General features: G+C 57.5%; 4 protein-coding genes across 4 annotated transcripts; 2 read left to right on the forward strand and 2 right to left on the reverse strand.

The window, feature by feature from the left end:
* Positions 1-657: 657 nt before the first annotated feature.
* Positions 658-6,833, forward strand: SCHCODRAFT_02597868 (uncharacterized protein; the record flags this gene model as incomplete). The annotated part of the gene is made up of 6 exons (XM_003034002.1): positions 658-4,011; positions 4,735-5,137; positions 5,205-5,370; positions 5,428-5,669; positions 5,788-6,646; positions 6,698-6,833. The coding sequence occupies 6 exons, from the start codon at positions 658-660 to the stop codon at positions 6,831-6,833; spliced, it is 5,160 nt and encodes a 1,719-aa protein (XP_003034048.1).
* Positions 6,834-7,544: 711 nt separating this feature from the next.
* SCHCODRAFT_02597869 (uncharacterized protein) lies at positions 7,545-12,676 on the reverse strand (the record flags this gene model as incomplete). Its single annotated transcript, XM_003034600.1, has 13 exons — positions 7,545-7,843; positions 7,909-9,081; positions 9,134-9,227; positions 9,298-9,406; positions 9,773-9,832; positions 10,178-10,502; positions 10,847-10,982; positions 11,034-11,322; positions 11,792-11,915; positions 11,994-12,045; positions 12,096-12,329; positions 12,383-12,505; positions 12,551-12,676. 13 exons carry the CDS (start codon positions 12,674-12,676, stop codon positions 7,545-7,547), a joined length of 3,144 nt encoding a protein of 1,047 aa, XP_003034646.1.
* A 726-nt stretch (positions 12,677-13,402) lies between these two features.
* SCHCODRAFT_02664816 (uncharacterized protein) lies at positions 13,403-18,252 on the forward strand (the record flags this gene model as incomplete). The annotated part of the gene is made up of 7 exons (XM_003034003.2): positions 13,403-13,434; positions 13,786-13,860; positions 14,105-14,220; positions 14,397-14,464; positions 14,518-17,754; positions 17,898-18,103; positions 18,183-18,252. The coding sequence occupies 7 exons, from the start codon at positions 13,403-13,405 to the stop codon at positions 18,250-18,252; spliced, it is 3,804 nt and encodes a 1,267-aa protein (XP_003034049.1).
* Positions 18,253-18,702: 450 nt separating this feature from the next.
* On the reverse strand, positions 18,703-20,068 carry SCHCODRAFT_02597871 (uncharacterized protein; the record flags this gene model as incomplete). Its single annotated transcript, XM_003034601.1, has 4 exons — positions 18,703-18,804; positions 18,942-19,184; positions 19,273-19,731; positions 19,784-20,068. The coding sequence occupies 4 exons, from the start codon at positions 20,066-20,068 to the stop codon at positions 18,703-18,705; spliced, it is 1,089 nt and encodes a 362-aa protein (XP_003034647.1).
* Between the last annotated feature and the right edge of the window lie 199 nt (positions 20,069-20,267).

Raw genomic sequence — 20,267 nt, forward strand, 5'->3', positions numbered from 1 at the left:
CTACGCATACGATATATGAACTGGACAGGTCAAACTGCAACAGCAGAAACGGCGAGCAGCATCCATCGCGTCCCTCTCGGGGTTGAAGACTGCGCTCAATGTTTATTGCTGGATCGAAGAACGAGAATACCGTCAACCTTGAAAAAGAGTTCGCAGAATCGCCTTTAGTTAATCTCAGGAATATCCGCAGCAACGTTCCTGGGCCATAAGCTACTCAAGCGAAAGGACAGCAATGATCGCTGATTGTGCCCCACGCCAGTAAAAGATGAAGAAGACAGCGCTCGTATACGCACGCACAGTCTGCACAGACGAATAGATCGTCACGGTACGGACATTCATACATACAAACACCTACCCGTTGTATGTTGTCCACCATCAGGCTCGGCCTCACAGAACAACAAACGGTATAGCCAAAGGAATCGCCGAATATAAGTACGCTGGGTAGGCCACAAGCCGAGCGGCGACTATGAGGTATCTGAGTACGAGTAGCGCAGCGCGCCGGAGCCTAAGCAAGAATATCGGAGCATGAGAGGTCTGCCCAAGTAACGAACCGTGCCGTGACCGGTCGTGACAAACGTGACCGTGGGAGGATGGATGTCGCCAATCTGATCCCGTTTGGCTCCCGACCTCCACCATCGCCGCCGTCGTCCAACGACTATGTCACCGCCGTCTAACGTCAACCCCCGTGTCTATCGATTCAGCACGGAGCGTCTGGCCGCCGACGCCGGACTCAGAACGCCGCCCCGACTATCGTACGGGCTACCGATCGTGCTGCCCGAGGACACTCGCGTTCGCAGTCACCGCGTCGTGGTCTTCGCCGGTCGACAGTACATAGAATGGTCGCCCAATCACGACTCTGTGTCCTACAATCCCGGAATTCGCAGTCTCTCAGACCCTCTGACGTGGCCTTTGCCCTCCAGCCAGCGTACGCTGCGCCACGTGGATGGCGCTCTGGGAAGGTTCGACTACTCGCGCTTTCCGCAGTTCGGGGAGCGTGATATATGGAGTGCCGCCATGCTGACTGCTAGCGAGGATGATGCCGCTCCCATTGTGGAGCTACTCCCTGTCTTTCAGACTTGGAGCTGTGAAGCCAGCGCCGACCACGGGCAATTTAGCCCCGCGGTGCTAAACGAACTACGTACTCGACGTGCTCTCTTTGAGCAACGTACCGCTGCTGCGACGCAGCAACTCGAGACTGCCCAGTATAGCCGAATAGTACAGAAGCTGCGCACTACCAGGCCGCGCTACGCCAACACTCCCTCCATCGACGACTTGGAGCGATGCTCAACCTTCGAGGACGCCGTCGACCTGGGCATGACTTACTCGCGTGTCTCTCTCGCCCTGGAGGCTTACGCGGCGATGGGCAGCGAAGCCGCGGCCGACACGCATGCCTGCGACACCATGATCGCGTCGTGTCCGGTCGCCCGAAAGAACGAGAACCGTCAAGGCCGCTGGCTGCACGGCCTGACTCAGGAGATAGCCGCGTACCTGCTGCGCAACCAGTACCCGGCTTACCTTGTGCACCCGTCGGCGTTCGTCGACTTCGTCGAAGGGGTAGATGTGAACTGGCTGGGCATGAATGCTCGTCAGGCGGACTGGTCGGCCGAGTGGATGTCGTTCACCGAGAGGCTGTCCATAGCAACGACCGCGCCGGATACAATCTCGAATACGTTTACGCCGATTATCGAACATACCTGGCTGATGGACAATGCGGACCCTGCCAGCTACGGGTGGGCCCTCCCGGGTGAAGAACTTACACCGAGACGGACTCCAAGCAACGCGCCCATGCCAGAAGACTTGCCCGGTGGACGGCGCAATCGCGCAGCCGCCGTGAACGCCACCGCGCCGCATATGGAAGCGTCTGACGTCGCCGGCCCCAGTCAACTACCAGCAGAGATGCCGCCTCCGGGCTATTCGACAGTACCGCAAGGACAAGCAGCTGATATGTCGGAAGACGAAGAAGGAGTTCGATACGAGCAGCCCCCGAGCGATGTGCAGCCGGTCGGACAGACATTCGTCACAATCGACCCACATCGAGTCGACCATATCCAGCCGCCCGCCGTCCAGGCATTGGCAAAGAAAGGACCATTCCAAACAAATGGGTTAATGCGCTATGTGCTGATGGAAGTGAACATTCGAGGTCAGACGCGGCTGGTCGCCCGTCACGTCGGCTCCAAGCGCTCAGCAGCCAAAACTGGCTATCCGTTCGAGGACCGCGAGAACAGGAGAGCCATCGTATTTCCGCACCCGCCTCATTTGAACTGGCCTGGCGTCGTCGACGGAGAGAGGTTTGGGTTCCCGGCGCCGAACGTGCTCTATTACGGTCTAGCAGGCAATAGCGGACGGGCGCACGTGCGCTCGCCATCTCGATGGATGTATCCGATGGAGGGTAGTGGAGTGCGTCGTGTGCATGTGCGGGAAGGGACCACGCCGCCACGTCCCGGCCCAGAGCAGTTGCCGCCGCGGTCCGCGGTGTCCAGGAACATCTTTGCGATGAGTCCTCTGGATGCCCGGGCTAGCGACTACTGGAACGAGCAGTACGCCAATCCAGAGGAGTTCAACGGACCTTCAGTAATCGATGAGGATACGGATGCCGAGGACGAGGAGCCTCTACCTCTCTATCCAGGAGGTTCAGCTACACAGGCAGGTGATCATGCGATGGACACGTCCGACGATTTTCCATCGGGAGCGCCGTCAGTAGGCCCGGCCGCGCCAACATCGGCACCTACACCTTTGTCCCCGCCTCGTTCGACTACCAACACCGACCCGCTCCCATCACCATCTCGCGCGCGCGCAGGTCCTGCGCCCTCACCCAGCGGCAGTCGCGACAAGGGCAAAGGGAGGGAAGACGCCATGGACACGACACCCGACGGCGCGCAGACTGGGCGCTCGTCAATGGTCCCGGCGGATAGCCCTTACATCGTGCGTGGCCGTTATAGTGCAGACTTCGTCCAGCGGAATGGTCGCGCGCTCAAGGGAGGCTCGGCCTTGATGGGGTACTCACCGCGTGGCGACGCGCCGGCGCTAGGCTCTCCTTTGTTGCCGCACACTATGGTCGTCCGTGGCCTTCACCGCTGGGTCAGCGCCGCCGACCTGGAATACGCGATTAGGGCCCTCATGGATGCCGTGGGCGAGCGCGGGCTGGGACTCCTTCGCGCCTTGTCGGCAGGCACAGGCGAACCTGACCGGACAGGTCAACGCCCGACTTTTGACGTCTACTTCACCTTCGACACCGTGCGCGACGCGTTTCTAGCCATGGAATATGCGGGCTACCCCTGGGTTTTCCCGACGACGGGTGGGCGTCGCAATATAAAATCGAACAGTCGCTTCTATGCCTTCCATCTGTATCTCGTCGGGGAAGAGGACGTGGCGGTCGCGTCGTCGAGCGACGATGTGTTGCGGTACCCTTGGTTTACGCTTTACCGCGAGTCAACAGACTTCGCAAGGGAGTGGGATAGGCAGGCGCTCACCGCGCAGCCCAGTTATCGGCCACCAACTCCTCGCTATCGTGCACCGCGCCCGCAGCCACCAACTAGCGCAGCGCGTGGCGCCACCCCGCCCCCGCCATCATCCTATCCGTCCACCGAGCCCGGCACGTCGTCGTCTTCGTCTTCGTCTGTCTCTGCGTCGAGCACGCTGTCGCAGTTGGAGACCCGCATCGACTTCGTGTCCAGGACCGTGACCATCAGCTTGAGCGAGCTGCCGCGTCTGTCGCAGATGGGGGTCGACGTGTCAGGTGTCGAAGTACGCTTGGACATGAGCGAGGGCACCGCGACGCTGCCACTAGACACCATGGTCCGCATACTCATGCCACGCGCGCCCTGGCTGGCGTCTTCCCCGCGCAAGTCCTTAGCGGATCGGCTGACCGACCCGTCGGAGCCGGGGCGCGACGGAGAGGCGGCCACGGAGAGGCGCAAGCGCCGCCGCCGCCGAGGGTACACGCCGCCGAGCACCCTGCCTGGTCCTTCGCGTCGTCGTTCTCCGTCGCCGCCACCGCCGCTGGCCGCGCTGGTGAACCGCATTGCTTAATCGCGCTCGCGGGGAATTCTTGGGGAAGCCGCAGCTCCGCTGCTACTGGAGGTCCAGTCTCTTGGGGATTGTAAAGGGCTACGTATATGATATAGTACTGGGCAGGACAACGCTATCACGGACTTTTATATACATGCATATCTTGTACGAGAGCCAGGAGCTCCATCACGTACCACGTCACCGCCTGAAGCCCAGCCGACTGTGGCACTTGGAATAACATTCTTGTTCGTCACTCGTCGTCGCGTCATCGCGCCCCGCCAGGGTTAACGGTCGTTCATTACAATTAGTGCCCGAGCCAGGATGGGTACCGTGAGCCTTCCTGAGAAGCCTACTAACGCGTACCCTAAGCTAGCTATGACGCAAGTAAAAGCCTCGCCTCCCTTAGCCCAGGCTCAGCCTCTATCCGCGTATGTACTACTGACCTCGGACGAAGACGCGCTTACAAATTGATATTATCCGACAGTTTGAGCTCGCATACGAATAGCCTCATATATTCCTCTCCTTATTATGCATAGAATACTATCTCTCCCAATGCCCTTGCGAGACTCTTCACCCGGACAGCCACGTCGTCGATCCCAAGCAGACGCGCGCGACACAAACCGGCCAATGCCGACTGCCATCCGCAAAAGGCAACTTTGTGTCTTTGCTTCCGACCTCCATCCCGCCAGGATGCTCTCCTTCGTTGATGCTGTAGCCCGTTTCCAGTCCGTACCCTCGTCAAGACTGTGGACGTGGAAGCAAGCCACAACTTTTGTTGACCTATGCCGGCGCTTATCTGTGCAGACCTTGGGCGGGCCTCACGACCTTCCGCCTAATGCGATATCGTTCCTAGCCGCTGTATTGGATGAAGACGAGGAAACTGTGCGGCAATGCTGGGCGGCAATATGCGATATTTTACCCGAACTTGACACAGCAGACCTTGACGAACAAGATATGCTATTCCGTGTGCACGGACCTGACTTCATGGTTGCCGCAGAAACCCTCAATCCTCCGTACATCACTTGTCAGTCCGATGAATGCCATGGAAAGCGCCTGATCGCCAAACATGGTCCCGTGAGGGTCAGGATATTCACCCTCCGCCGCGGGGTGCTCCCTGCGTTCGAGCAGGGTTTATACTGCCGCGGTCTGCTCTGATCTTACGTATCCAAACCGCGTACTGACCCATTTTCTCCTAGCGTGTGATACCCTTTATCACCACAACTACAGCGTCCACCGCCCTGGCGACCCTCGGTCTCAACGCCTGTATTATGGCGGAATTCCTAAGTGGATTTCGGCGCAAAAAACTGTCGTTTTCGAAAGGGATCTTATCCTGCATTTTGAAGCTCAGATGGTGCATCAGAGGTCCGCCTTGTTCGTCTTCTTGCGCAAATTACATTGACCAGCTGACACATAAGACAGGGCATCGGCTGACGGTATCGCCGAGACGTATAACGCAGCTTTGGGTGGGTGCCAGGCCATCAATCGGACGACATTGGAGGAGACGTTGCAGGGCCCCCACGTATACTATGCCTTCTTTCTACATGCCCTCCTCCGCGACAAGAACAGACAAGGGGAGATACTATCGCTACCCCATGCCGGTAATCAGGCGGATCGCCTGACTCAAGCGCTGTACGACAGGAATGTGCGATTTCAAGGCACAGGTCAACCTCAGTGGGCGCACGCGTGCGACAGATGTACCTCTTTTTTTCGCGATTCTGAAAATCACCTCCGTGCGTCGCTTATCCATCATCCTCGTTACCTTGCTGAAATCAGCTCCAGGATACGTCCGCGTCGTAGTTTGCGATGGTGTCGTGATGGGACACCCCTGCTGCTCATACGGCGACGTTTGCAGGAATCCATTGGAGAATCCACGAAAGCGGTTCTGTGTCGAGCATCGTCACAAAGAAACGCTCTGCTTTATGGCTCGCTGCTCTCTGCCTAGACGCCCTTCGCATCTGTCTTGTGAACTGACGGAGCACAAGGCAGAGGAGGAGAAGGTAGTGCGGGATACCAAGCATTCACTGGAGAATCTGAGGCGCCGCGGCCTGCACTCTGCGGCCAGTCGAGTCATGGGTGGAGAAGTCATTGACAGTACGCCAGAGGAGCTCCCTGAGGTCCGACGCGACCGCCGCCGACGCGAGGAATTTATCACGCGGCGCAGATGGACCAAATACGAATTTGTGACCATTTTCCCCTGCGGTGTGATAGCGAGCCGCGCTACCATGTTTCGAGCAGAGGCCGAGACGGGGGTTGAGGTGCCTTTCCCGCCTTTCCACACCATGATCCTTCTGACCTTATCTTTCCAGCAAATCCTTCGCGGCACTTTCCCCCCAAAATACCCAGGCGGAAAGCCGTCTTACATCTTCTACGATCGTAATTGCAAACTACGTCGATTCCTGGAAAACAAGGGCGACACGTATTTCCTTGGTGACGTTGGCCTTGTCGTCGATGTCTTCCATCTCCAGCACGCGCACAGCCGAAGCGACAATTATTGTGGGCTGCACTGCAACCCCGCTAACTATCCAGAGCTCATTTCCGACGAAGGTGATGCCTGGCGCTTCAACAGTGAAGTTTGCGAGATCAACTTCATGTGGTACGGGTCCTATGCTGCTATCGTGCGGGACATGTCGTCGTACCGGTGAGTGAGGGTGCTAATCATGTGTTTCCCGCGGTCTCATGTCGTCAATAGGTACAACTTCTACCTCGACGAGATGGTTATGTTACACAACGAGAAGGTTGTTGAGAAGTTGACGCGCGAGGGGCAGCGCCCTCATATTATCCCTGAGGATGCTCTGCGCCATATTGCTGTACCCGCCTCTGACTAAAGTCGGTTCGCCTTGAGTAGAGGGCGCACTGAAGCATATTTGGGTTCATCTTCTGCCGTACCACGTATGTATTACTGGGTCGATAGTCATTAGAGCGTATGATTATAAATACGGCAGTCAGATAACGAGATCAACGTCCCCCGTTCAAAGCGCGTGTCCTATGTTTACGCGCCGTCTCTTTCCACTGTGCCCCTCCCATTCTACCAAGCTGCAGTAGTCTATCGCACTCCTCGTCAGGTATTCGTCTGAATGCGGTATAATTCTCTGACATCGTACTCCTCACAAACTTTGTACCCGGGAGAAGTACGGCAAACCGCCCCTGCTGAGTTGCATAGTCTGATATCCATCCTTGCTGCGTCTCCATGAAGTCACATGCTCGAAAAAACAAAATCATATCGCAGGCAAATCGCAAAGGAAATGCCTCTCCAGCGCCTTGTAGCCAATTCTTCACCGCAACAAGATCTTGAGGGCTGAAGCAAGAGTCAGCCAGTTACGGGGAACGTCGAGTCGAACACTTACGGTGGTATGATTTGGTTCCTATCGATCCCCTCGTCGGGTTCCGAGTGCTCTGAGCACCCATGAGGCGTGGGCGAGCGCGAGCTAGGAGGCCAGGAGCTCTCACCAGCAAAGGAAGGCGACGTCGGAGTGGGGGAGGATGAACGGTCTGAGCCACACAGGAGATTGCTGATAGCGAGACGCCCACGCGCCGGCTCAGTCACTGGGTGAGGCGTTCGAGGGGTGGGGAACTTTCCTCCTGGGAAGAATGACGACCCAAGAGAGCGCCTGGTAGGGGTTCCGGGAGCCGGAGATGGTGACGGAGGAGACGAACCGCGTACGCGTTTCTTGGGAGAGACAGTGCGCTTGGTAGGGGTTCCGGGAGACGGAGATGGTGAAGGAGGAGACCAACCGCGTACTCGTTTCTTGGGAGAGACAGAGCGAGACGGATCTGTCCGGCTGAGCGAGGCGCGCGGAGACGGGGTGCATGATCGTCCCCTCTTCCGAGGAGACAGCTGCAGTATGGTATCGGGCCTTTCGCGATAGGGGGTGCGTTCGATGCTCGGAGTTGCGTGCTGACCGACGTCCTCGATGCCGAGCCCATACTCGGGGACGATCTGAGCGCCCGAGTCCTCGGCGAGCATTCGTCTTGGATCTGGGACGCAGTCGCGCTGCGCCGACCTTCTGGCCTCGTATGAGTCAGCCATGCGACCCAAGAACATCGGTGTTGGTGTCGTCTTCCTGCTGGGCGCCGAGTGCGTTGGTGTGCAAACGCTGCCAGGAGTAGCTCCGCCGAGCTTGAATTGTGTGCTGACCCTTTGCTCGAGGCCCGGCGTTCGTCTCACGCAGGAACTGCGGAGGAAGAGTACCCGCTGGTACGGTATCTTCTGTGCCAGCTCCGTCTGCGTCCACTCGCAGATCTCGACGTTGTAGGCGCCAAAGACTGAAAGGTCCGTAGGCATGTCCGGGACCAGCCGTCTCATCTGCTCTGCGTACGTAGACGGCAGAAAGGTCGCATGCCCGTCCGTCCGTAGCGACATCTTGGCTGGCTCTTCGTCGTTATGAAGCCACCAATAGACTTGGACGGAGCTATCCAGTGCTCTACGCTCTTTGCGCGCATCTAGTCCGTCAGTGGGAGTTCGCTGCCAAGAGCTGTCGGCCAAAGTCCTTTCCCAAGATAAAGCCACGTATCCTGCATGGGAATCAAGCCGGATGGCGCGCGTGTCACCGTCCGGGCGCTGAGCGACAGCACTAGGCGGAGGCACCGGTCCGCGTCCACGCCGACGCAACCCTCTATCTTCATCGATCTCCGGCGTGTCTCGAGCAAGGTTGTGGTGGTTCAGCGCGCACCGCCCTTCCGTGTCCGGTGAATTACGCATTACATGCTGGCAACAGGCCTTGCATACGCGTCGAGAGCACTTCTGGTTGAGCTTCCCGGGCGAGGGGTTCACTCGGCAGAGTTCTCCGGTGCAGGCAGATGTGTTCGAGCCTGCGCCCGACTTGGCGTTCGGCTTGTTGACGACGATGGGACGCGCTTCGGAAAGGACGCGGTCATCCGCTTGCTTTTTCTGAGATTCTTCCGTACCCGTCTGTAGAGGCGGGGTTGGAACGCGCGTCTCATGGCGATCTTTGGCTGCATGATCGGCGACGGGGAGGGGATGGGTGCTATAGGATGGGTGCGGGTGCGTTGGCGTTGGCAGCGGAGCAATGGTGGCAACCTTGGTATTATCCAAGCTCGCTCTCGGGTTGTTGTCTGTGATCTATATGAGCGTCATGGCGGGAATGATATACCGAGTGGTACTCACGAAAAGAAGGAGCGCGTTGAGTCGCATCCTGCCGAGTATCCAACACAGATGTCACGGGTGGCGCCGTCTCCAACATGCCGCTCGACAGCGCTCTCTGAGCCCACAATGCGTCGAGATCCGTACGTTCGCAATAGAACTTGCATGGAGAGGTTTCTGTATAATACCCTTGGCACTGTTCCACCTCTCTTCAGCCATCGGTCCTCATGCATGATGAGAAAAACTCGCCGCTTGGAAAAACTGCACCGCAAACGCTCTGTCATGACCCAGTTGATACTGACGTGGAAGTGTAAGGGGCCTGATGAAACAGCTAGGGCATGGCATGTCGACATAGATACGGTCGTCGTCATCCCTGAATGCCGTCAATGGGTATAGGCTCTCGAGTAAAGGTCGAGTGAGTCTGTCCAGGGGCACCGGGCGAGCGCACATAGCTGTATGCCCAAGGTAGAGGTTGTCTGTCGCAGGTGCGAACGTGGTTGTCTCGAAGCTACGGTGCAGTACTGTGGCGCTTATTACCCACGCAAGCTATCGCCATAGGTTCTCGCGGAAGGCTTGTACGGTGGCCCGCACGTCATACATCGAGTACTCTTGCAAGTGTGCTCGGGTTTATTGTGCGCAAGAATCAGGGCACCAGCTACATACTGAAGAACTGGTGTTTCCAAGTCAGAGGCTGTCGATGAGGGCAAGTTAAAGGAGCGAGTACTGATCAGGTAGGGAGGGTCACGCTCAATCACGTAGAGTCACTGCTCGTGTGACACTAGCGAAGCGCGTGACATCCAAGGTTTGTATATCCCAAGTTCATACTCTCAAGTCAGCTCGACATTGCCTGACCGATGAGGAACTTCCCAGAGCCCCTCCTATGTGTATATTCCTGGCTAATACCAAGGCGTTATCCGCTGAGAATTTTGCCCGCTATCTCAGCTGGCACATCAATTAACAAAGCACGGCCTTCCATGAAGGCCTGTGGCTGAAGGCCTGTGACGGAAGGCCTGCACCGTTTGGTGCATATATAAGGCCGAAACCGGACTCCTTGCTGTTTTCTCATACCTTGCTGGTCGACTATGCTCTCGCCAGCGCTCAGAGTTTATGTCACCGACCGGCTCATTGCCGCCATACTTCTTCAGCAGTACTTCTCTGACGACGCTCTGCACGAGGAGCCTGGCGTCGGCACGGACACAGAGTACTACGGTACTCTGTTGAAGCAGTCGCGGCTGGCGAGTCTTCCCATGCCTCTGGTTGCACATGCAAGCCCGACCTTCCTGGCTCGATTGGGTATTCGCCTTATCCAACTCTGTACCTCGCGTATCATCCTCGTACTCGACGTCAAAGAGCTGGATGGTGAGCACACCTGACTCTACCGCTCGATCACGCGCTGAATTCTGGCTGTAACAGGCATCCCATCGCGCGTTTGGACCATCTTCGCCGACCCTTCCATCCCCAAAGTCGGTGTTGCCCTTCACAGTACGTCGATCATGTTGGAAACCAATCAGGTCAGCTCATCGAGTACACAGACGACGCATTCTGGTTTGCGTATCTATATGGGCGCGGCATGCTCAACGTCGTCGATCTTTCCCACCTCTACAAATGCCTTCATCCCTCAATCGACGCGGCGCCCCTCACTGCTCAGTACAGTATGCGAGATATAGCACTCTGGGTTCTTGATGAGAACATCGAGAAGAACGAGCAGAAGTCGGACTGGAGAGCCAAGGTGCTCACCGATGCTCAACTTGATTGTGCGCGTCTCTCGTTTCCATTGCGCCCCAGCTTTGTATTGATCTGTTTTCCAGACGCCTTCAAGGATGCGCTCGTCTGCTACCACGTCTATGCCCGCCTCAGCTCCCAGCTCAGCAGCCTACAGTGGCGCAAATTCAACGCCAACAGCTTCGTCTTCAATTGCGCGTACTTCATCGATGGCCAGGTTCACACTCGGCTGGATAACATCGGATTCGACGTGGTTGCTGAGGGACGTCATGTCCGGCTGTGGGGTGTCTATGATGATCCAGCTGACTCGACCGCGTGGGCCCCCAAGCACGACGACCTCTCGGTATGGTCCAAAGGCGTGTACATCCTTTGCCGCAGAATGTCTCCAATGATGTTCTTGAGGGAGATTGCTCGTCGTTGGATGAAGGATCATATCGCGCTCGTACGGGACATCGTAGTTTACATACGCTACTGCTACCGCTCCCAGTAACCTGCAGGCACGATATACCAGTCCGTTCTTGATACAGGCGTGGTATCGCGAGTCACCGGACGGGTTTGGACCAGACGTCTGGATGAGGGCTAGGTATCCGCTCCATCAATGACCCCTCGCCCAGCGAGTGCGGCGGCGAAAGGGACGACTGAGCTTGTTTGGAAGGAAATGCAAGGTAGTCAATATGCACGCTGCACGCCAGTATTGCTGGCAATTTCGTCGCTAATCACTCTCATTATGATGACAACCGATCTAGTCGTTCTGCAAATCCCAAAGGCGCCGTGTTGAACGGCCTACAGCGTAGTCTGTGTACCACTCTAAGCCCCGCTGGTATTCATGCTCGACTCCCCGCCGGACTGCTCGAAATCAATATCCTTCCAAGCCGAACCGTCATTAAGTCCCTCGACCACTCGTGCCGACTCTGCAACGTCCTCCCTGGAGGTGCCTATCTGCTCCGAGATGTGACGTACCATATGGTTGGGCAGCGGCACACCAGTGGCTCGGGCTTGACAAGTAGGACAGCGAGGGGGCTTCGTTTCCGCAAACCATCTAGCAAGACAGGAGCCGCAGGCAGAGTGACCACAAGGGACGATGCTAGAGGAAAGGTCAGACATTTTGGAGAGGAGGGGCGCCTAGGAAAGGGCACTAACAGAAATGCTTGTTTGAGAGTACCATAGCACACCGTGCACTCGAGCAGCTGCGTGAGCGCAGCTTGCATCTGGCGCTGACGAAAACGTGTTAGATGAGATCGCTACTTCGTTCACTACAACTCACCAGATCTTCGCACTCGCACGCCAACTCTACCACCTCAGACTGTAACACAGTGACCTTCGCCTCGGATACTGCAGCAGCCGCCTTCGCCGCCCTGACTTCGCCGTCCATCGCCTCCATCTTGGCATTGGCTGCAGCGACGGCTTGATCGGATTGCTGGACTTTCGCCACGGCGCCAGCTATCCTGTTCAGGCGCTTGTGCGCGAGCGTCTTGTACTGCTCACTGGCTTTGCGCGCCTGTCGTATCTTAGTCATGGCTGGTCAGAGGAAACTTGGCTAGAACTGCGCACCTCTTGAAGTCGCTGGGCCGTTGTCAAGCCTACGTCCGCCACGGCCTTCGTAGAGGCGTTGGTCTTCCTGGTATCAGTGCTGGGGGAAGGGATGTCACGGGTCCCAGCGCTATCGCTGACGTCCTACGGCAATGAGAACCAGAACATGTGGACGGAGTAGCGACGTACCCGCAGCCTGTAGGGCTTATCGCCATCTTCGGAATCCGACTCAATTTCGAACACTTTTGCAGAGCGACTTTTCTTGGAGAGGGCGGGAGACGCACGCATGCCAGGAGTCGCCGGCCTCTTGCTCATGTTGACGGTCGTCGAGAGAAGACCATACGGCAAGCGAGCATCCTTATATAAGGGGAAAATTGAGGACGGACCTACCATGGCGGCCCTCCACTGAAGGTCCGGTGGAGGACAGCCAAAGGGGCCCCTTACACCGGAGGCCTTCTGGTCCGTATACAGTTCATAGTGACGTTGAAAGCAAAGTATTTGTATCTGACAGCAAAGTCTGTGCGAGGGTATCGACCAACAGACAGCCGCTCAAAAGTGGACCACTATCTGTTGAGTGAAGCACGAAACATGACGTGCGCATGAATGTCATGTACAAATCACGGGACCCCCCGCCACAAAGTCAGTGATCGACCGCTACTTACGCCACAAATCTCTGTTCGGGTGATGGATCACAAACTATGTGCGTCACAACTTACCTGCCTTGACGAACTCAGTCCCATCTATCGCGTCCAGCAATCAACCTCCGTGTTGTATGCCGCAGTTCTTCGGTTGACCCTCGCTCGGCGCTCTCTTCCTCTCCCCCCTTCACTCACTCATCTAAGCTGTACGTCGGGACGCCGTCCCCAGGTTCATGATGATTGCTACACAGCTTGTTAGGTGAGGTGGATTAGGCCCGCAATGTCACCTTCAGTACATACGGTACCCATGCGTGTTGCCCACTCATAATCCACCGCGTCAGTGGTTTACGTATAGGGTTAACCACCGCCAAACGTTGTGGTAGAAGCCGGCGTGACTTACTAGATGGCTGAACAGAAACAGGATATTTCGTCTTGGTGAGATCAATCAATCCCATCTTCTGCAAGCTCACGTGTCGTGACCATGCTATAGATGCTCAGCTCTGGCGTTAGGGCCTCCGTGGAAGCCTTTCGTTTTGCCATTCAATTTAGTTCAGCCATGTTGCGTCCTTGCAGCTGCGCTCGGTGTCGTGTCTTCTTAGCTCCCGCGATCAACCCGCTGCACGAAAGCTCTTCCGTCTTTCCTCGAGGTATCGTCTGCTACGCCATAGATACTTGCGCAGCATGGATTCAGCCTCCGTAAAAAGGGTCCGAGACGCTTTTGTCGTCGTCCTATCGTTGGTGGTATTTCCCGCCGCTTACCGTTACACCACTCTGATTCTCTGTCAGCAAACAGCGGGACAACGCATTGATCAGCACGCTCCAAACTGCATTCAGCGAAGAAGCTCCTCGTCGCTCAGCAAGGTCCGTTAAGGGAGCAAAGCCGTATTCCTCGAGCCGTTGGCACGCATCGGCCTTCTTCAGGAAATTCATCTCCCCCGCCCTCACGAACGATCCGCAATCATGTGTCGAGAAGCTCAAGGTCAGCAAAGCAAACGCCCCCTCTTCTCTCCCCAGAGCTGACGAAGCACCAATCAAACCTGCAGGAGTGTACCTCGTACGCTTGTCATCCTCACGACCGCCATGTCGATAATTGACAACTTCTCAGGACTTTATTTTCCGAGGACGATGATGCTCTTAGAGATGCCCTGAATGTCCTTCGCAATCCCACTCCGTTGAAGAAACCAGACGCGCTGCCTCGTTCTACCCATGACTGCGAAAATGGTGCGTGGTGATCCTGTGACGTACAGAGCAATGAGGTCTAACTTTCGCTCTTCCCAGGCCTAGCCAGGGCTTCGTCCTCATTATCTTCTCTCACCTCCCTCACCCCAAGCATCACATCTTCATCCGAAGGTCCTCCTTGACCATACATCTCTGAAGTGTGACTGACTACCGAGCAGTTGTAAACAATCATACGCCGGGGAGCTCTGAACATACGGCGTCGGTTGAGCATATTCAGAAGCGACCGGTCCGTGAAGGCCCTATAGCAGCGTGCCCTTATCTCTGACTGTGAATACACAGGGTGATGCCATCGAGCAAGTCGACCAGGAGATCACCACCGAAAACGACCCAGATGTTGTGGTTGAGCAGGCAATGGAGACGGACGCCGCGCCTGCCCAGAGCGCTTCCTCCACCGCCGCGAACACGCCCTCCGCCGCCTTCGTCGCCAACGCCGCCGCCGCCACTTCGACGACGGACTCTGCAGCGTCCGGAGCGGGAGCCACCGCCGCATCGGGTTCGAGTGCACCTGACGACGTTGAGCGTGCCGATGAGCAGGCAATGGAGACGGACGTCGCGCCTGCCCAGAGCGCTTCCTCCACCGCCGCGAACACGCCCTCCGCCGCCTTCGTCGCCAACGCCGCCGCCGCCACTTCGACGACGGACTCTGCAGCGTCCGGAGCGGGAGCCACCGCCGCATCGGGTTCGAGTGCACCTGACGACGTTGAGCGTGCCGATGAGCATGCAATGGAGACGGACGCCGCGCCTGCCCAGAGCGCTCCCTCCACCGCCGCCAACGCCGCCGCCGCCACTTCGACGACGGACTCTGCAGCGTCCGGAGCGGGAGCCACCGCCGCATCGGGTTCGAGTGCACCTGACGACGTTGAGCGTGCCGATGAGCATGCAATGGAGACGGACGCCGCGCCTGCCCAGAGCGCCCCCTCCACCGCCGCGAACACGCCCTCCGCCGCCTTCGTCGCCAACGCCGCCGCCGCCACTTCGACGACGGACACTGCAGCGTCCGGAGCGGGAGCCATCGCCGCCTCAGCTCCGCGCCCCCGCCTTGACGCTATGCAGGCCCAAGGGTGCCAGCACCATCCCACTATCACCATGGGTCATGCTGCCGCTGCCGCCGCTACCAATAGCGATACAAGGACAGCTATTGCAGCACCTGGTGTTGGGCCCATCGCAGCGTCCTCTCTGCACGTACCTCTTGGTGCTGAGCATGTCGGTGATGGGACAGGCAGCGCAGACGTTGCCCATATGTCCAACGAAGCCCAGGGATATTCGCCCTCGTCGTTCCCCTTCTTCGGCGCCAGCAATAGCGAAGGGGTTACCACTGGAAGACATACCGAAGCGCCGGGCGCTACCGGTCTCCTTCTCGGCGCCACCAACACCCATCCAACTCCGGTTCACTCTGTTGACCGTCTTGTTGAAGGTCGCGCGCAGCACGTCCGCCCACATCTCCCACAGGCTGTCAAAACGCCCCTTCCATTCGTGCGCATCGATGACCGTGCCGTTACTGGCAGAGGTTTAGGCGGCGTTGGCGGTGCTCCCGACGAAGTGAGCTCTCAATGCCCACAAGCACCTGGTCAGGTCGATCCTTCGCTTGCGCCACTCGCAGACTACAGACAAGATATATTCTTCGGTACATTTAATGCGCAAGGAGAGCAATATAACGACACGAACAACCTCTGGCCCAACAACGCACTGGACGAAACAGACTTTACGTCGAACACCAGTTTTGGTGCGCATCTAGTGACCATTGCACCAGTCATGCTCGCCTCTGACAGCTTCCCAGATTTCCAGAGTCATGAGTACCACTCGTTGTCGTCTAACCATGACCACCCCGATTACAACCCGCCGCATGGTTCCTCTGTTCCGGCGCTTCAGCAAGCATCGTACACCTCGTCCACTCATGTCACGAATGATGTCCCCTACAATGCTTTGAACACGGCTGCACCTCAGCCCGGCATGCTCAGCGCCAACGCCGCTGCGTCCCAGCCCGGCATGCTCAGCGCCAACGCCGCTGCGTCCCAGCGCGGCATGCTCAGCGCCAACGCCGCTGCGCCCCAGCGCGATATGCTCGGCGACAGCGTGGCCGCGAGCGTGGCCTTGGGTGGACTCTTCCCTGGTTCCAACGTAGGCGGCAGCCTCTCTGGACGTCGTTCGTATGAGCCTGACGCAAACGCCCGCATCATGGTGTATATCCACTCCCAAGGAGCGATTCTGCCTAAGACGGCGAAGAACACCCCCCTCTGCTTTGCCCTCCCCTTCGTGACCAATCCGGATGGCGAACGACTAATCGTCAGCGACACGCTGATTGCCAAGATCAACTGGAGCTCGATCATGCACGCGCTCGAACGACCACCAATCATCAGAGACAATGGCGCGATCGAAAACCAGCACGCCTCTCCAGTCGCTCAGCCACCACTGCAGTCCAATGGAACTCTGTCGGAACTGGCCTTTGGGCTTCTGACCGTCCACAACGACTCATCGCGCACTGTCATGGAGTTGATTCTCTTTCCGGGAGCGAAGCACTTCATGGCGTCGGGGACGTACACCTTCCTTCCCATTCCGCGCGATCTGGATTGCATTCACATGGATCTGATCACCGGAACCCTGGCCCAGGAGTATAAGTTGAGTTTCTGCGAGATGCACTTCACCCTAGTCGACCGAAACCACAACAAACTGACTGGTTGGAGCATGCGCGTTAACGGGCACATCAACGGGTATTCAGGGAACGCCTCAAAACCCCCGATGTGGTATTGCAGTGAAGACCAGCCTTTGGCCGTCATGACGCGTATCGCCGACTTCGTTCGCGAGGCTGGGTACCACGTCGAACGCTTCGAGATCCGCGACCAATGGCTCAGTGACGTCGCGGGGACCATCCATCGCGGCAGAGTCACCGACATCGACCACTCCTTCTTTGACGTCGTGCCCGTCAGCGTCGCAACCGCGGACACTACTTCTGGCTTCAGCTACGCCTTCCTTCTCACGGGCTTGGAAGCGCCAACGTCCGACCTGGAGTCCACCGAGGAATGGGTGCACTGGATGTCGCGATTCCTCCATTGCGGTATATCCGTTGCCCGCACGGGCGCGAAGCAAGATGCCCAAGTCGCAGTACTGCGACGTGAGGGGCTGCATGCCGGCTTCAAGCGCGTGGCGATCCCCGAGCTCGAAGCCGAGCTTGACGACCTGGCGCGCACACCTGGTGGGCTGGAACGGCTACGCCACGAGTACACCTGGGACCACGGGACCCTACCGCTCCGGCCCAAATTGTTGGTCCTTCCGTCGAAGACGAAGCTAGCGAAAGCTCCGAAGTGCCCAGAGCTCATCCAGGAGGCATTCCTCTGCTTCTTGAACACCCTTTTTGCGCAGGACGCTATCATCAAGCTCGTCAGGACGATCCCAGATAGCCCACACGCTGCCGGCTCCTCCTGCTTCCAGGCCTTGTCCTGCAAGAGCATGGCTATCCTCTCCTCTCTTCTTACAAAGATCGCAACGGCCTGGGAGACCTGGAAGGATTTCCGGGATGCGGTGAGCTTCCCTTCGATTTGCACCATGGATTCCGCCTGACGACGAGTAAGATCCAATACCTCCCTCCCGTCCTGGAAAACTACGCAAAGGAGAACCCCAACACCCGGATCCCTCTCCCGTTCTTGATTTCTCAATGGCTACAGTCACCGCTCGAGCATCTGGTCGGGGCATCGAGGCTCTACGCTCTCCTTCGCAATGACAATTTTATCGAGAATTGTCGCAAGTTCAAAGAGCTCAGATATGAGAAAATCAAGAACCCGCAACGGCCTCCTGTTCTTTTTGCTTTTGGAGAGTTCACCACCGCGACGCTTGATGATCGTGGCGATGTCAAGTCAGCGCTCCTCAAATGGTGTGTCGTTCTTCATGGTATGCCTGAACCGAGCTGACCCTCCAAGCAGAATGGCATGTATGACGACAAGCTCGCCAAGTCCCGTACTGGGGTCACAGGAGACGGCCAGCAACACGTTGCAGACCTCATCTGTAGAGCGTGTCCTGTAGAGCGTGTCCGATTGAAGTGGTGAGGCTCCAGTACTTCCAAGTTTACGCCGTGAGAACCCTTTGGCGTCGCTACGCCTTTGTCGCATGTCATTCCAAGGCCCTACGAACTGTCATTACTGCCATATCTTGTATTAGTTGTCGTTCTTGAATTAGATAAGCTCCGGCGAGGCCGACAGCCGACCTTGCTTGCGAAATGGGTGTTCACTCAAATTTCCTCTGAATCATTTCTGCGCTGCACGATGGAAGCGATGTCGAGAAAGACTGTCGCGCGGAGGCAAAGTGAATGTCTCTAAAGCCACAAATGCAGGACATTCGCGGGCAGGTATCAGTGCTGGATAAGTAGGAGTATCGAAAAGTGCCCGTCCGCACCGCGTCCTCATTCCTATTTTGGGAGGGCCTTTTGCGCTTCCCGCGTCCGTTTCTTCTTCTCCCTAAAACGGCGATTTTCGCTCACGCTGCATTCACTTTCATCATGCCTTGTCGTTCCAACACTTGCGCGTTGAGAGGGGAAGGAATACGAGCAGTTTCTGGGCCCGTCGAAACCGTGCAGTACTAAATCATTCAAGAAGGTACGAGCTGCGTACAAAATACAAGTCCGAGCTAGCTTAAGGCGGCACCTAGCTGTAGACGAAGTAGTTCTCGCGTTCGCCCGCCGGCATGGCAGTCCATATGCCCCAGGCGGCACGCACCTCTCGCAGGATCTTCTCACAGATGTGATGGACGAGGAAGGACAGTTCCCTGTCGGGCAACAGCATGCTGACGATGTTCACGAGCCATTCTTCGCCCGTCCAGCCCAGTCGCACGAGCCTTCCCCGCTCCGTGATCCCTGCACGCGCGAAGCCGCGGGCGACAGCGTCAACCAGCTCTGGCTTTCCATCGTCTTTAATCCAGGCCCGCACTTGCTGCTTTTCCTCACCCCACTCGTATAGCACCTAAGGGTTGTGAGCCTCGCCATGACGGACCACGCTCCAGACGCGCCACACCTCCGCGCGCGCCAATACACATCTCACGGCTACTCACCCGAAGAACATCTGGCTGGACTGCATCGTCAGCGGCGAGCTGTTCGGCGTACGCCGCCAGCACCATCCCCTCCATTTCAGACAGGCCCACGCGCAATGCGAACGACTTCTGCGAGCTGCGGCTCCAACCTCCTAGTTCCTTGACGTTGCTTACAGTCTCCACGCCTCCACTCATGATTTCTTCCACACGACAGATGAGGGGCGGAGCGGTCGCTGCCAGGAATTCTTGCACGGATTTCGCACCTCCTTGTTCGTACGCAGCCCTCCACGGCGCTCTGACCTCGACGAAGATGTCGTCCGTCCACGTATCGTCGTTTCTTCCATCGTCATCGCTGGAATCATCGTGTAAGCTCTCGTCGTTGTCGCAGAACCATGTCAGCCCGGCGCACCGCTGCTCTTCGTCCTGGTCTCCAGCCGAGGATTCCGACGTCGAGATGGCGGGGGAGCTTTCGGCGACGTTCTATGATGGTTATTTCAACACTGCGTTCGTGTCGTACGTGTCTGCAACTCACCCGATCCCAATCGATTGCCTTCCATACCTCGCCACTAGCGACCAGCCGTTTGAAGAGGCTGCTGGTCCCTTCCATGGCTGGTCCCGGTCCGCACCTCTTGACGGCCGACCTAACGGTTCCCCGTGCCATCTTCAGTTTGGCGGCGAGATGCTCGGGTCGCACGCCCTCCGACACCAGGTAGTGTAGCTCACGTGCTTGACTGTGTCCCACCCAGCCATGTCCTCGGGCGTGCCATCTCGCGATGTAGCTCTCGGCCTCCGTGCTTGATCCAGCGCGCTCAGACATGATTGTCAGGAAAAAGAGCTACAGTCGTGTCTCCCCACCGTAATACCGCTCGTTCACCCCACATCCCACGCTTGTTCAACATACACCTCACTTGGTACACCCGAAGACTGCGTCGTCCGGCCGGCAGACGCCTTTTCTGGCTTTCTTCCCACGCGCCGCCGGGCTATGCGGCGCCTCTTTTTCTTCTCTCTCAACATCA

Source organism: Schizophyllum commune (genome assembly GCF_000143185.2).
Source record: "Schizophyllum commune H4-8 unplaced genomic scaffold SCHCOscaffold_3, whole genome shotgun sequence".
Taxonomy (NCBI): Eukaryota; Fungi; Basidiomycota; class Agaricomycetes; order Agaricales; family Schizophyllaceae; genus Schizophyllum; species Schizophyllum commune.